This window comes from Asterias amurensis, chromosome 3, assembly GCF_032118995.1.
Source record: "Asterias amurensis chromosome 3, ASM3211899v1".
NCBI lineage: Eukaryota > Metazoa > Echinodermata > Asteroidea > Forcipulatida > Asteriidae > Asterias > Asterias amurensis.
The window spans coordinates 13,801,399-13,816,518 of NC_092650.1; the positions used below are offsets into that span (position 1 = coordinate 13,801,399).

At 36.2% G+C, this 15,120-nt stretch overlaps 1 protein-coding gene across 4 annotated transcripts in view; it reads left to right on the forward strand.

The window, feature by feature from the left end:
* The window catches only part of LOC139934589 (adenylate cyclase type 2-like), a 201,850-nt gene that overhangs the window by 109,633 nt on the left and 77,097 nt on the right, over window positions 1-15,120 (forward strand). For all 4 annotated transcript variants that reach the window (XM_071928871.1, XM_071928870.1, XM_071928869.1 and 1 more), the window contains one exon: window positions 11,053-11,403. In XM_071928871.1, coding sequence (XP_071784972.1) covers window positions 11,053-11,403 — 351 coding nt within the window. The remainder of the gene's footprint in view (window positions 1-11,052; window positions 11,404-15,120) is intronic.

Below are 15,120 nucleotides of genomic sequence, written 5' to 3' on the forward strand. Positions count from 1 at the left end.
ACTTTTCTTACAACCAAGACGTAGCCAGAATATTTGATGATGTGCGACGCAGCCTCCAAAAGTTAAAAGGGATGACGTCGACATAAAAATCTTCCATTGGTATTACCCATTGATTTACAGTATTAGACAGAACTAATCATAATCTGATTAGGAATTTAGGTTGTCAAGTTTAACACGCAAAATTTTCTAGGGTGTCAAATTTTACCTAGAAAATTGTGTGTGAAACAATATCAGTTGTGAGAATATTTTATTTGATTCTACATGTATCCCATTAAAGGAACACGTTGCCTTGGATCGGACGAGTTGGTCAAAACAAAAGCGTTTGTAACCGTTTTTTATAAAATGCATATGGTTGGAAAGATGTCTTAAAAGTAGAATACAATGATCCACACAAGTTTGCCTCGAAATTGCGTGGTTTTCCTTCTACTGTGCGAACTAACATGGTCGGCCATTTATGGGAGTCAAAATTTTGACCCCCCATAAATGGCCGACGTGTTAGTCGACGAGGTAAAAGGAAAACCACGCAATTTCGAGGCATGTTTGTGTGGATCATTGTATTCTACTTTTACAACATCTTTCTACCCATATGCATTTTATAAAAAACGGTTACAAACGCTTTTAAAAGACCAACTCGACCGATCCAAGGCAACGTGTTCCTTTAACTTAGCTTGCTAAAGTTTAACTTGCTTCACAGACTTAAACTTTAAATTGTTTTTTAGATAAATTTGCTAATTTATTGAAAGATGTTTTCCTTTCCTTGTTTTAGTAATGAGGAAAATTACAGGAATCTTGTGAACAAAGCTATTCATCAACAAAATTTACTTTGGTTAAAAAAGAAATTATTTCCAATATTTCATTGAACACTTGGATTGACATTTATAAGACATTTCTTAACCAATATACCTTCTTTAGTTTGTAAAACCCGCCAAAAATTTGCAGAAATATTTTTGCATCTTTGTACTATTCTTAAAGAAAATTGATTTGTCAATTGATTTGTCACTGGTTGAGCCATTTTTCTAAAGTAAACCAATGCCCAAATCCAAGGTCTGCTATTTCCCAGGTGCGGTGGATCTGACGTATTATTTGCAATGTGTCTGAAATGCAAAGCATGACTTACACAAGAATATATGCAGCACCGGTGAAGGGTTTTAAATCCTTATCCACAGGGCACTCTCCAAACCCGCAATACCTAAATGAACTCCTTGTGTGTTATTCAAAAAGTTCCTATAATCTTGATTCCTGAACATGGCTTAAGTCCCAAATTGTGCATCCCTTTCGGCAAACTTTCACACACACACACACAGCAAGCCGACAAAGCAGTGGCACGCTTTCTATTATAATGAAAGAAGCGTTGCCCCAATTCTTATCTAATACAGGTGTAATTGAATGGATTGATGCTGGCATATTGTGCTGACAATTTAGGCCAAATGTAATGATGTGGGCAACATTCGATCAATTCACTGACTTTGGTTTTCAAGTGAATCAAGACATCTTGTGAAACTATCGCCGAATGCAAATTACCTTTTTGTTGTTGGGGGGGGGGGTAGTTTTCTGCATTCGATTCACAATTTTAAACAAAACAGCTTGTTAGACTAGTTGCTTCTGTTCTGTCTTTTTTCCTCTTATACAAGAAGCCCAGTTGACGACTTTTTATTTTCAGTTTTGGGGTGAATCTCAGCTTGGCAGTATATCATTTCATCTTTGCATTAATTTAACCAGGCCCCATTTTCTCATGAAATAATACTTTCCATATAGGTCACCTTTAATCCATCTCCGATCAGATGTTTTTCTCCCGTCTTCCTTTTCCAACCGACCTGCTACTAATTTGTCACTTTCTAAGGAATTACACAGCGAGGGAGAGACGTTATGCCATGCCCATGAGATAAGAACGCTCTCTTGTATCCAAGATGTTGTCAAATATGCCAGCGAACCACTGCGTAACGCACGTCCCTGGAGGGAGAGTGGATACAGTCTAGATCTTGCAGCAGCACACGTACATGCAGATCCTCGTTTGTAAGGGATCAGTTGTTGTACCTCTTTTGTCATGTTGCGTTACACTTTTTGTCCCCCCTTGTCATGAAGTGATTGATAACTGCACAGTGTAGAGGGATTGGGCAGATCATAGTCTATTGAATTCTAATCAATACATGCATGTTGTTTTTTAGAATAGTAAATCCGTTGTGGATTTGGCTGTTTTTTCCAAAATGTCTGGTTTTTGAGACTGTGACATTTAAAAACCCAGGCTGTATCATCGTTTAGTTAGTTATTGAAGGGTTAAAAAAAAATTGTTTGTCCAAGCACACAAAAATATCTATTGTAGTTCTTGAAAGAAAATGATGGTACTTGGTTATGTACATGAAGGTGTTTCCTCATAATGAAAAGCTGTACCAATTGCAGTCGTACCGCTGGTGGTTTTTCAGTTGAAACACAAATTAAAAAACAGTAAAATATTACGGTATACTGTTTATGCTATGCATCAACTAGTACGTATGTTGCTCATTCGGTCCTTGAAAAATGCATGGGTAAAAAAAAACCTGTAAAAGGCAGATCCCCCTTGTACAGTATTACGTTAAAGGCAGATGGACACTATTGGTAAATGTCAAAGACTAGCCTTCACAGTTGGTGTATCTCAACATACACATAAAATAACAAACCTGTGAAAATTTAAGCTCAATCGGTCATTGAACTTGCGAGATAATAATGGAAGAAAAAACACCCTTGTCTCACGAAGTTGTGTGCGTTTGTTTAGATGGTTGATTTCGAGACCTCAATCTCTAAGCTTGAGGTCTCGAAATCAAATTCGTAGAAAATTACTCTTTCTCGAAAACTATGTCACTTCAGAGGGTACCGTTTCTCACAATGTTTTATACCATCAACCTCTCCCTATTACTTGTCACCAAGTGAGGTTTTATGCTAATAAATATTTTGAGTACTTACCAATAGTGTCCACTGCCTTTAAACAAAAAGTACAGCAATGCTGTCCATATGTTACTATAGAGTCCATGAAAATGCAAATGATGAAAATAACAACCAACATAGCGCCTCAATTTACATGTACTTGTTATTTTGATCTAATGATATTTTTGAAGCTGTTCAAATTATTAGATCCATTACTTTATTTATATGGACCAATGTTGCAGTTTACTAGGTGCTGTGGCATAATCTGCAGCTCTGACTGTTTTTATAATGTTTAATATTAATATTTGTATCAGTCCTGTAATTATTACGCTTGCGCTGCTGGATGTTTTTTAAAATAAATAAAATAAAATAATCATACTAGAAAACACTGGGGGCAAACCCCTTCCCTTAGCGAGAATACAACACACAAAACCTATGGCTTTACGTTATCTGTGGTGTTTATCTGTGGCTTTTTTACTAGTTAGGAGATCTATGATGCAGTCAACCATACCAGTGATATTTTATGTTTTATTTTGACTAAGTAACCAGACAGATGATGTACTTTGAACAAAACCTACAGTTACCAGTGGTATTTATATTTTGTTTTGACTAGTTAACAGATATATGATGCGGTACCTATATATATATATATATATTTTTAAAACTAGTTACCAGATGATAGAGAACCTTTAAGAAAACCTATAGTTACTAGTGGTTTTATATTTTGTTTTGACCAAGTTACCAGATATAATATGATGCAGTAGTTTTAAGGAAACCTACAGTTTTGGCGGTTTATATATTTTTTTAAACTATGTTACCAGATGATAGAGAACATATAAGAAAACCTATAGTTACTAGTGGTTCTATATTTTGTTTTGACCAAGTTTGCGGTACCTTTAAGAAAACCTACAGTTACCAGTGGTTTATATATTTTTTAAACTAACTAACCAGTGATAAGAGAACCTGTAAGAAAGTTTGTGGTTACTCACCAAGTTACCAGAAAAATGATTCAGCACCTTTAAGCCATAAGACACTTTCGGTAAACCGTACAGTCCAAAGGCCCACACTTCGTGTATCACAACTTATATATAAAATAACAAACCTGTGGAAATTTAGGCTCAATCGGTCATCGGAGTCGGGAGAAAATAACGGGAACACCCACCCTTGTTTCGGCACGTTTCGCCGTGTCATGACATGTGTTTACTATAAATCCGTAATTCTCGATGTCGAGAATTGATAATTATTTTAATGTTTTCTCAAAAAGTAAAGCATTTCATGGAATAATATTTCAAGAGAAGTCTTTTACCATTACCTTCTGTAAACTCTGTAAGTTATTTGTAAATCGGCGAACTTTCATTTGTTTTTCTGTTCCGAAAGTGTATAATGGCTTTAAGAATCATTTCATAGTCTATTTCCCTTTCTTCTGACACTCGTTAACAACATTAGACATAAACCTCTTCCATTGGATTCACCTGCTCTAGAGCAACACAATATCCCCAAAGTTACTGTCAGTCTGAGACTGACACTAATCCCCTATGAGGAATTACCTTCCCACGTAACGACCGACTGCGTTCTGCTCTGCAATCTGATGCCCACTTGAAAGCTGTGTGCTTCGTTTCAAGCAGTTGTGGAGTAGACATCTTAGGGAAGCGTTTAATGAGCGGACAAAAGAGGCAAGTGAAGAGCTTCCGTCAGTAAGAGGTTGATGTTCCAGGTATTGCTCTATCGTCAGAAATTTTTTCTCTCAAGGTGGTGGCCAAACCTTGTTAACATTTAACTGATGCTTTGTGTTGATGGGTTTCTGGGGATAGTATACAAATACTGAATACATTTTGAGTGAAGCTAAGTGGAAATGATTATATTCTGTGACAAAGCAGGCTATGTATGAAATACCAGGCCTCTATGCTTTGTTTTTTGAAGGGTAAAGGGCACCAAGGCATTTTCTCCCTGCTAAAGGGCACTCTATGAGGAAATCGTAAATGTCTACTGGAAGCATTTCATGGGCACCAAGGCAATGACCAGGGGGCATGTTACCTCCATGCCTGAAATACATTTAAAAGAGCTTATAAGGGCACTCTATGAGGAAATTGTAAATTTCTACTGGAAGCATTTCATGGGCACCAAGGCAATGACCAGGGGGCATGTTACCTCCATGCTTGAAATACATTGAATTTAGTTTTATATCTCACACATGGACCCTTGTCATTTGAAATTGTCTCAAAACAAACACATAATAGACACTGAAAATCGTCCAACTTTCACACTCTTGAAATTCTCAGCATTGTGAATTGGAGTGAATTTTTAAAATAGACCCTTTAGTATTAATTTGTCAACAAAAATTGGGTGAAGCATCTTTAATCAAAGAGATATAGGGGTTGAGGGTAATGACGTGTCATCGTGATAAATGGAAGAATTGGGCAAATTTACAATTGTTGAGAGAGTTATATACAAATTAGTGGTTTTGCCGAGACAGCTACAGTACACATGCTTCCCCAGGGGTTGTTTATGGTAGTATTATTCCAGTATACTGTCTGAAACGCTGAGTCCACCAGTTATAATCGGATTACTCAAAAGGGAAATTATCTTTCATCATGTCACAATAAATTTCTTATGTCATTATTATTTCAGCTGATCAATTTCCCATTGTGAAACTAGAAAAAATCTTGTTGTAACACCTTTTTACCACCGTCATCATTTCTTTCTCGTTTTGGGGGTAAATGAGCTCTCTGCTTGTAAAAAAAATACTAAATCCTTGACCTATACCTAACACAGCTAACAAGGCTGCTTGTCGTAAGAATGCGCGCACAAGCACTGCATTATTTGTAGAAGGATTAGCTTGCCAAGGGGAGAGTATTACAAGTGCTAAAAAAACATTCGAGAGTTGCCTTAATGCCAAGGATATCTCCTTAGTAAAGGATGAAGTGTCATTTAACCCAAATCTTGAGATAGGATGTATTTTTGTTTTAATAAGGAAGGCATCCGATTTGATGATTTTTTATTTTATTTTTTATTTTTATGGTGGGAAAATAATTCACCATTTTTTATTTTGATGAGCTTATAATTCAAAACTATTTGGAATTTATACTGGTCCTGATTATGTTATCAAGTGTATTATTTAATCAATGGCATCGCACTGCTAAAAATGGTAATCTTGAAACAAGAAAAACATCTTATTTTAAAAAATTATTCTTGTGTCACTCCCTAGAAAATGTTTTCTAGGGAGTGACACAAGAAGATTTTCTCAAAATAAGATGTTTTTCTTGTTTCTCGAAAACCATTTTTAGCAGTGCGTTTGTATGTCGTGACTTGGAGTGCGGTTTCCATTCCCGGTCATATATCACTTATGTCTTTGAGCAAGGCACTTAACCATAATTGCTTCTCTTCACCCAGGTTTATAAATTGGAACATGAGAGGATGGATTGATTAACCCCGTAGCACTAATGTAAGGAGTTTGGGGGTTGCATGCTTCCCAGGGAGTTAAGAAAGTTTGAGGAAGGTCTACGTATGCTTGATAAGCTAGGATAATATTAAAGTGCCTTGATGTAGCTACTAGGATATGTGTTTTATATCCAGTCCACTTGAGCGAGATGATGTCTTCAGCCAACGCCTTCTCAGGAAACTCTGATGGTCGTCTTCCATGCTATACAAGAACCAATTATTGTTATAAGAAAAATAAAAGGTAGATAAAAATAATTTTGTTTCTCTGCAATAAATCCCAAAACAGAGCTTTGTTATCAAAAGAACTCAATAATTTAGGTGGAATCGTCTGAAGCAAAGTCTGAAGCAATTTCTGTAGTAACCAAATAGTGAATGTAAAAATCACAAAAGAGATTGATGGTAGATGTGACTTGTGTATAATGATGGGGGCCGTAATGTAACGGGAGTCACGAAATTTGATGTTGTTCACGTACCCAAACCAAACGTTTCTTTCCGCCATATCTCATAAAGGCTAATTGAACTACTTTTTTTTTCTGAATGTTGGAACTCACCAAATTTGATGTTGTTGACGTTGAGATGAATGTTTTATCAAAGCTACCAGTTGATGGGTGCATAGCACTTCAGTAGAACTTAAATTTCACCAGAAAAAAAAGTTAGGGATGTTTATACGCTGTGTGTTGATAAAATACTTTATATTCAACATAAAGTTTATTTTTGTTTCAACATTTTTTGCCCAATTTCTTTGAGAATTTTAATGACAATTTTGAAGGACACCCCCCCTTCATCACACCAAAACCCAACAACTTTTGATTGTGACAGATATGACAGTCAGTCGGACAAGGTCAATCAAACAATTTGTTTTTTGCGTAATGGCAGGGGCGACTAAGTTAGTCTAATCTGGAGTGCGTTTTGGCGACCCCAACCAAAAGCTGTTTCGGTTGTTGGTCGTTTGTTCTGCTGTTCAGACTGAACGATAACCGAGTTGTGAGCTCGGTTACCGTTTTGGTTATGACGTCAGAAACAGTTTTTGGTTGGGGTCGCCAAAACGCACTCCTACATGCACGAATCGAACCCTTGAAATTACCTTTGTAAAAAAGTTGACATCACAAATTTGCAAAAAAAATAAACAATTTGCATCAACAAAAACCGGCCATGTGACTTTAAGACTCGCTTCACATTCGAATTCACAGGAAGTATGAACTGGTCTTAGTTTATACCAAAAAATAAAGTTTTGGAAGTCATCTTACACTCGCATTTTACCAACTAAACAAGCATGTAAACAATTAAGCATAATTTATTGTTGTCCATCGCAAAAGGTTCGTGGTCCATGTACCTTGAAAATCTGACAGATTAAGGTTTTGAACGCATGAGGATTGGAGTGCATACATGTACATTCTATCTACCTCCACTTTTGATATCGTTAATCAACTGTAAAGAGTCTCTGTTGTTGCAGTGTGCTTCATTTTTAAGGTCAAGTTCATTTTTTATTGTTTTACAATCCAGATATTTTCCATTAGATAAAGTGCTTTAACCCAAGGTTAAAAATGGTGTAAAGTGCCAGCACTGAAGTGCATTTTTTTCCAAAATCAAAGAAGCGTTTTATGGAGTCACATTTCCAAAATTTTTTTATCCACATTTGAATTTGAACTTAGAGCCCTTTTTAACATAAATGTTTGATGTGGGCTCAAGCTAACATATTTGACACTGTGTCATCAAGAAAAAAAAGTATTATTGTTATTATTATTTATTTGACTTCAACAAATACAAGTACATCAAAAAGCACAGCAAAAGTTAAATGACAACACAACAACCTCCCCCCCCCCCCAAAAAAAAAATAAATAAATAAATAAAAATGAATTCAATAACTATTCAAGCAAAAAGCACACAATAATTACAAAACACAAAACAGAATTTGACAGGAGGGCAACAAGTACAATCGTAAATTTGTATAAATTTAGTTACCAATTGATAGCATTTTGCCCATGGTATGAATTTCAAACAGCAAATCTTAATATTTTAAATTGCATCCTGTGGAGAAACACTTTGTCAAAAATGATAAGAACCATGGCGATTTTTGATCAAAAGTGTTAGCTGAGGTGCTGTTTGTGATTCCCAAAATGTGAAGCACTGTCTTTTCGTTGTATAGGAATTAAAATGCTGTTTAATGTTGTTTGTTGGTTGGTTGTCAGCCTACAGGAATTAAAACGCAGTGGCTATGTTGGTTGAGCACTGTCTTTTTGTCGTACAGGAATTAAAACGCAGTAGCTGTATTGGTTTTGCGTGATTGGTAGAATGTCTATAGGATTTGAGGCATTGCATGGTGAGGTATCAATGTTTATTTGGTTTGCGGTAACACCATGTGTGTATCTACTTGCCAGGTAGAGTTGTTCTTAGAGAGCTGTCTTGCTTTATTCTACTGCCTTGGAGTAGATAATCGGAGGTTCGGGAGACTTCTCAGTTCTGAAAAGAACTGTCCTGCTTTTTAACTATTACCAGGGCGGATGGTATAGAAATTAGACTGGACTACTACTTTAGCTTATAGGGTTGTAATTAACTGTACTGCCTCGGAGTCAGTTCTGAAATTGGTCTCAACGTTTCGACTAGCTTGCTCTAGTCATCGTCAGGAGACAGTAGAATGTCACTTTGCAAACTTATTACTGTCAGCCTCACCACTATTTGTGAAGGGGCTGCGATAATTCTCTGTTTCTAGCCAAACACGCCAAACACGGGAAACCAGATTACGCTGTCCAATCAGAACATCTGCGGCAAATCCTTTTTAAAATGGCTGCGTTAATTCGATTTGGTACACGACTGGGGCTTTGCTCGACGGCAACCCTACGCATTCCCGTCCCAGTAATAGGGGAGTAATTTGTCACTGAACAATTTTAAAGTAAGAGAATCGCCTCGGGCAGGTCTTATAATAAATACAGGTGGACAAATAGAGTGGGAGTGGGGAGCATATCGGATTAGGGTCAGACAAGTACACTTTGGTGTCAGACGGGGAACAAGTTTGGTCAACCGTGATGCTGATTTCCTCTCATCTACGCATAGTTGTATTTGGACGATTTGAGCTCAATGAAAGAACTGGTCAACCTTCTCCACACAGGAAAGGAGTGCAGATTAGTAATTGATTTTATATTAAATACTTCACTGGTGTTGGTGAAGTTGTATCCAGTTGATGTTTGTCCAGCCTGATTGGATGCTGTATTAACAGAAGCTAAACATTTATCAGTAATTGGTTGATAACGATGCTCTTTGTTGACAGATATTGATTTTGACTGTCAGTTAATTAGCTTCTAAAAAGTGTCTTCGCAATCAGTTGTCCAAATAGCTGAGGGAATGCAAGTGAAGTCATTTTATTTGTTTAAAGGGATTTTAAGGTAGTTCACATTGGAGATTAAAAGGATATAAATAGACTAATAGTTAGAGACAAGTGATTAGTTAGGGACTTGAATTTATTTTACATTAAATAGTTTGTTTTATTGTACACATAAATACGCACATACACTAAGAAGTGTACTGTGGTTTTGCGTGTTTAAGAACATCAAATATTTACTAGGTGGAAATTTGCATTGGGGATAAAGGATATTAGTTTGGGTTTTAACATTAAATTTCAAATAATAAACCACAAAGGGAAAATGACTAGGTAAATTTGAAATAATTTTGGTTTGAACAAAGTCAAATTGAAAATGTTTGTTTTGTTTGTTTGTTACTTGACACTCGTGTGCGTTAAGTTACAAATTACATGATTACATTTACATATTGTCAGATCCAAATAATAACCTCACCACACCACTCTCTAGCAAGCCCAACATGGCATACTGTATCGTGAAAGGGTCTGTAATTGGTGTAGGTTAGGTCTGAACCTAGAGCACAAACCATATAAACTTTAGTGGCAGCTTTGTCAAAGTATAGCTTGGGGCAACGTTTTGTGTAGCAACCTTCGTAATGAGCAAACCCTGGTACCATTGTGCAATACACATTCATTCAGAATTGGTGTTTGTGTTCATAGTCTTTTACGCAACTTCGCGAAAGCTCGCCCCTTGACATGTCACATAGCAACTGTCTCTATAGTCTGAGAAATTCAAATGTGATAACCTAATGAACAGGGAAGTTATTGTATGTTCATGGATTTTCTTGATGCTCAGTATTTCACTATTTTACGTGTTACTGTTTGTACACAGGGCCCTTGGGGATAGCAGTAATACTGAACACTGCCTTGTCTTTAAAAATAAATGAATAAATAAATAAAATAATATCAGACACTCTTCAAATTTAAAGCCATTGGACACTTTCTGAACAGAACAAAAGTTAAAAGTTCACAGATTTACAAATAACTTACAGGGTTTACACAAGGTAATGGTGAAAGACTTCTCTTGAAATATTATTCCATGAATGGTTTACTTTTTGAGAAAACATTAAAACAATTTTCAATTCTCTATATCGAGAATAACAGATTTATTTTAAACACATGTCATGACACGGCAAAACGTGCGGAAACAAGGGTTTTCCCGTCATTTTCTCCCGACTCCGATGACGGATTAAGCCTTAATTTTCACAGGTTTGTTATTTTTGGTTGTGAAACACGAAGTGTGGGCCTTCGGACAATACTGTTTACCAATGTTGTGCGATTGCTTTAACTCTTAAATGGGTAATTGAAATCTTTGAATCAAAAACCAAAACTAATTTTCGATACGTTCTCCTTGATATCAACAGGAAGCAGGAGAGGGTTGGCATCGTGCAATCACTCTATTCTCCACAACCTTTGTATTCATCTGCCTGGCAATATGCTCCTACACAGACATCATCTTCCTGAAGTTCTCACGGGTCATCTCCGGGGTCATCTGGGTCAACCTACTGCTGTTTATCTATCTCCTGGTGTCGTTCCATAAAATCTATCAACCAACCAACGAGGTTGGGCTGGTGATATTAGTGGTGGTGGCAGTATACACCACGTTGCCGTTACCGCGCCTCTACGCCGTCCTTGCAGGGATTCTAACCTGTCTTCCGCATATCGTCGTTTTGTCTGTCGTTTCAGAGGCCCAGCTGAGTGATACTATATATCAGGTAAGCTTCCATTAAAGGTAGTGGACACTATTGGCAATTGCTCAACATAATTATTAGCATAAAACCTTACTTGGTAACGAGTAATGGAGAGCTGTTGATTGTATAAAACATTGTGAGAAACGGCTCCCTCTACTCTGAAGTAAAATAGTTTTTGAGAAAGAAGTAATATATTCCATGAATTTGATTTTGAGGTCTCAAAATCAAGCGTCTGAAAGCACACAACTTTGTGTGACAAGGGTGTTTGTTCTTTCATTATTATCTTGCAACTTTGACAACCAATTCAATTATTTTCACAGGTTTGTTATTTTATGCATAATGTCGAGGTGCACCAAGTGAGAAGACTGGTCTTTGACAATTACCAATAGTGTCCATTTAACAGATTGGTTTAAAATAATGTGTTGAGAAGTGAAAACTGCAAACTAAAAAAAAAAAGCAATTAGGATTTCTCTATATACCCTGCCAAATACATACATGTACAACATAATGCAACACAGTTGAAATGAGAACCAAGCCTAATGCAACAAAATGCAACTTGAGATTTTGTTGCATTGTGCAGGCATGTTGTTTGTGTGAGGTCTGATGATCAAGGGTGTTTGCCCTCTGTTAAATGCAACAGTGTGCACATATTGTCGTGGTGACTTGGCTAATATATGGGACCATGAACTCAGTCAAATGTAGCAAATTCCAGATCTAGGTATATCGTTGACTGTCAAATAGAACAAAAATACTTATGAAGTCACTTGATTTCTAAATGCAAGAAATTCAGTCAAAGAACGACATCTGAGTTGACTGCCAAATACAATAGATTACAACAACTATTACCATTTGGTGCATATTGTTGCATTTAGCATCTTTAGGGTTGCCGATACTAAGGGTGGCATATCCGATACAGAGCATCGACTCAAGCTCTAGAGTTCGACAGAGTGTGAGTATGAGTCGCGGTCGAGACACTTGTGTTCTTAAAGGGTCTATGTACCGGTAACTTTTGTAGCACAAAAAACACAATGGCCAAAGATTTACACTAAACTTACACAGTTTGAAGATAATGATAATAGAAAGCTTCTCTGAAAAAAATTACGTGCTGAGGTGCTGTAGTTTTTGGGAAATGAATAAAACAATGTCATGAAAACAATTTTCCTCTCATTAGACAAAAATAATTTTAATCTTTTACAAACGTATTTTCATGACATTGTTTTACTCATTTTTCAAAAACTACAGCGCCTCAGTAAGTAATATTTGAAGGGAAGCTTTTCACTATCATTATCTTCAAACCGTGAAGTTTAATGTAAATCTATGGACATTTTGAAAAATTACCTAAATCCTTTAAGCAAGATACTTTGCTGCATCCTTCGAATGGGATGTAAAGCCATTGGTCCTTGTGTTGTGTAATGCACGTCAAACTTTCTAGTATTCTCTTGAAGACGATCAGAGCAAACTGATCGAAACGTTGAGCTGTCAAACCACCGGGTCTTTTCAGAATTGAGTCTAGCGTTTTTCCGAAGACAATCAGAGTATACTGATCCAAACATTAAAGATGCATGTCAGATTTTTTGCCCCAAACATTAAAAAATAGATTGTTTGAGTGAATGGTATTTCAAAGAGTATCACCCGCTCTAACGGAAAAAAGTTCAACTTTTACTTTTAATGGTCAGGAACCATGACAAAAATTCAAAACGTTTCTTATAAGAATTGGTCACGTGATATATTGTCGGGATCCTGACAAAAACTAATTTTGAGCACATTATTTCACTGCTACTAATAATTGGCGGACTTTTTCGTGCAATTGGCTCAAATGAAAGCTTGTAACTTTCTCGACCCCCTTCAAAATACCTATTGAATTTTAAATCAAAATTTGGGGGTCAAATAGGCCATAAAACTGACATAGCATCTTTAAGTTGTTCTTTTCAGAACAAAGTCTAGCATTCTTCTGAAGATGATCCGAGCATATTGATAAAATCGTAAAACCACCGGTTCTTTTCAGAAACATGGCTACTCGTACAGAAACTATTACATGACGTTATTGCAAACCTTTACTACAACTTTTCATGTATGTGAGTTTCCAAAGATCTATAGATGCATGTGATTCTGATTACAACTGTAACATAATAACGCTGTATCCTGTACCCGTTGAACTTCTAATAATCTTTACAAAATACCCTCAACTACCTTAGAGATCAGATAAATCCTCCTAACACCCACTGTGTTTGATGGTATCGATCTTGAGATGCTATTTTCCCCACCATCATTAACCCCCTCTGGCTAGTTTCAACTCCCTCACTTATTTTTGCGCAGTGCAATGCATGTGTGACTTACCACATACTTATTAATTTGCCGCAAGAAATTTATTCACACGCGTGTTTTCACCCAGGGTTAGTCAATAATATCTTTGCGCTATGATGGTGAACTGAAAAACTTCCGCAAATATTCATCTTGCTTAAGATGTATGGTTACAAGGCAAGGCAGGAGTTTGCTTTTTTTTTGTTTTCAATGAGTAAAATATTCAGACACATGGTAAACCTGAGGCTCTACTCGATTAAATCTTTTGCCAACGGAATTTTTAATAATGAAAACTTGTAGAAGAGTCTTCCACAAAATCTGGGAAGAAAATTTGTTTCATTTGGAAAGAAATTCAGTTTTAGTATTGCTTTCCTGTTTTCATGATTTTCAAATTGAAAACATGAAGCCATTCCTTCATACCTGTTAAAAAACCAGAATATCATATTTTCAAGACCAGGCCAAAAAAGTATTGACCTATTCAAAACTTCAATCTAGACGGTGCACCATTTTTTTATTTTATTAGAAAATATAATTCAAAATCACTGTGTTCGAACAAACCTTACAGTGATTACATGTGCAAGTAATGTTCACAAATTTACAAGAATCGCACAGAGGAATACTTCAAATTTGGTTAATCACTCTTAAAATGAATGGCAACACAAACTTTAGGTTAGAATAACACTAAGCAGATTTCGATAGTATACAGCTTTTGATAGTATACAGCATTTGATAGTTACAACATTTTGAGAAAATGTGGTTATGTAAAAAAAAGTATTATTTTGTTATGCCCCAAGTTTGAATCTGTGAAGCGTTACTGCAGATTGTGTTTTCCTTTTAGGATTGTTACTCTGGCGTGGACATAATCACTATTCGGTGATATCTCAAAATACTACCACCTTTTGAAATGAAATTTTCACATGTTAGTTTTATTTAACACATCTACTACTCCTTTTTAGATAGGATTAAACTAATCGAACGGTTCCAAAAACCAAAGGTATGCTTTGTCTTTAAAGGCGTGGACACTATTGGTAATTACTTAAAGTAATTGTAATTGCATAAAACCTTACTTGGTAGCGAGTAATGGGGAGAGGTTAATAGTATAAGTGAGAAACAGCTCCCTCTGAAGTAACGTTATTTTCATAAAAGAAGGAATTTTTTACAAATTAGATTTCGAGACCTCAGATTCAGAATTGGAGGTCTCAAAATCAAGCACCTGAAAGCAGACAACTTCATGTGACAAGGGTGTTTTTTTTCTTTTGTTATTATCTTGCAACTTCGCCACCGACAATTACCAATAGTGTCCAGTGTCTTTAAACGATTTGAGTACCTTTTCAAAATATCCATAGATTTACATTAAACTTACAGATTTTGAAGATAATGATAGTGGAAAGCTTCCCTTCAAATAATACTTACTGAGGTGCTGTAGTTTTTGAGAAATGA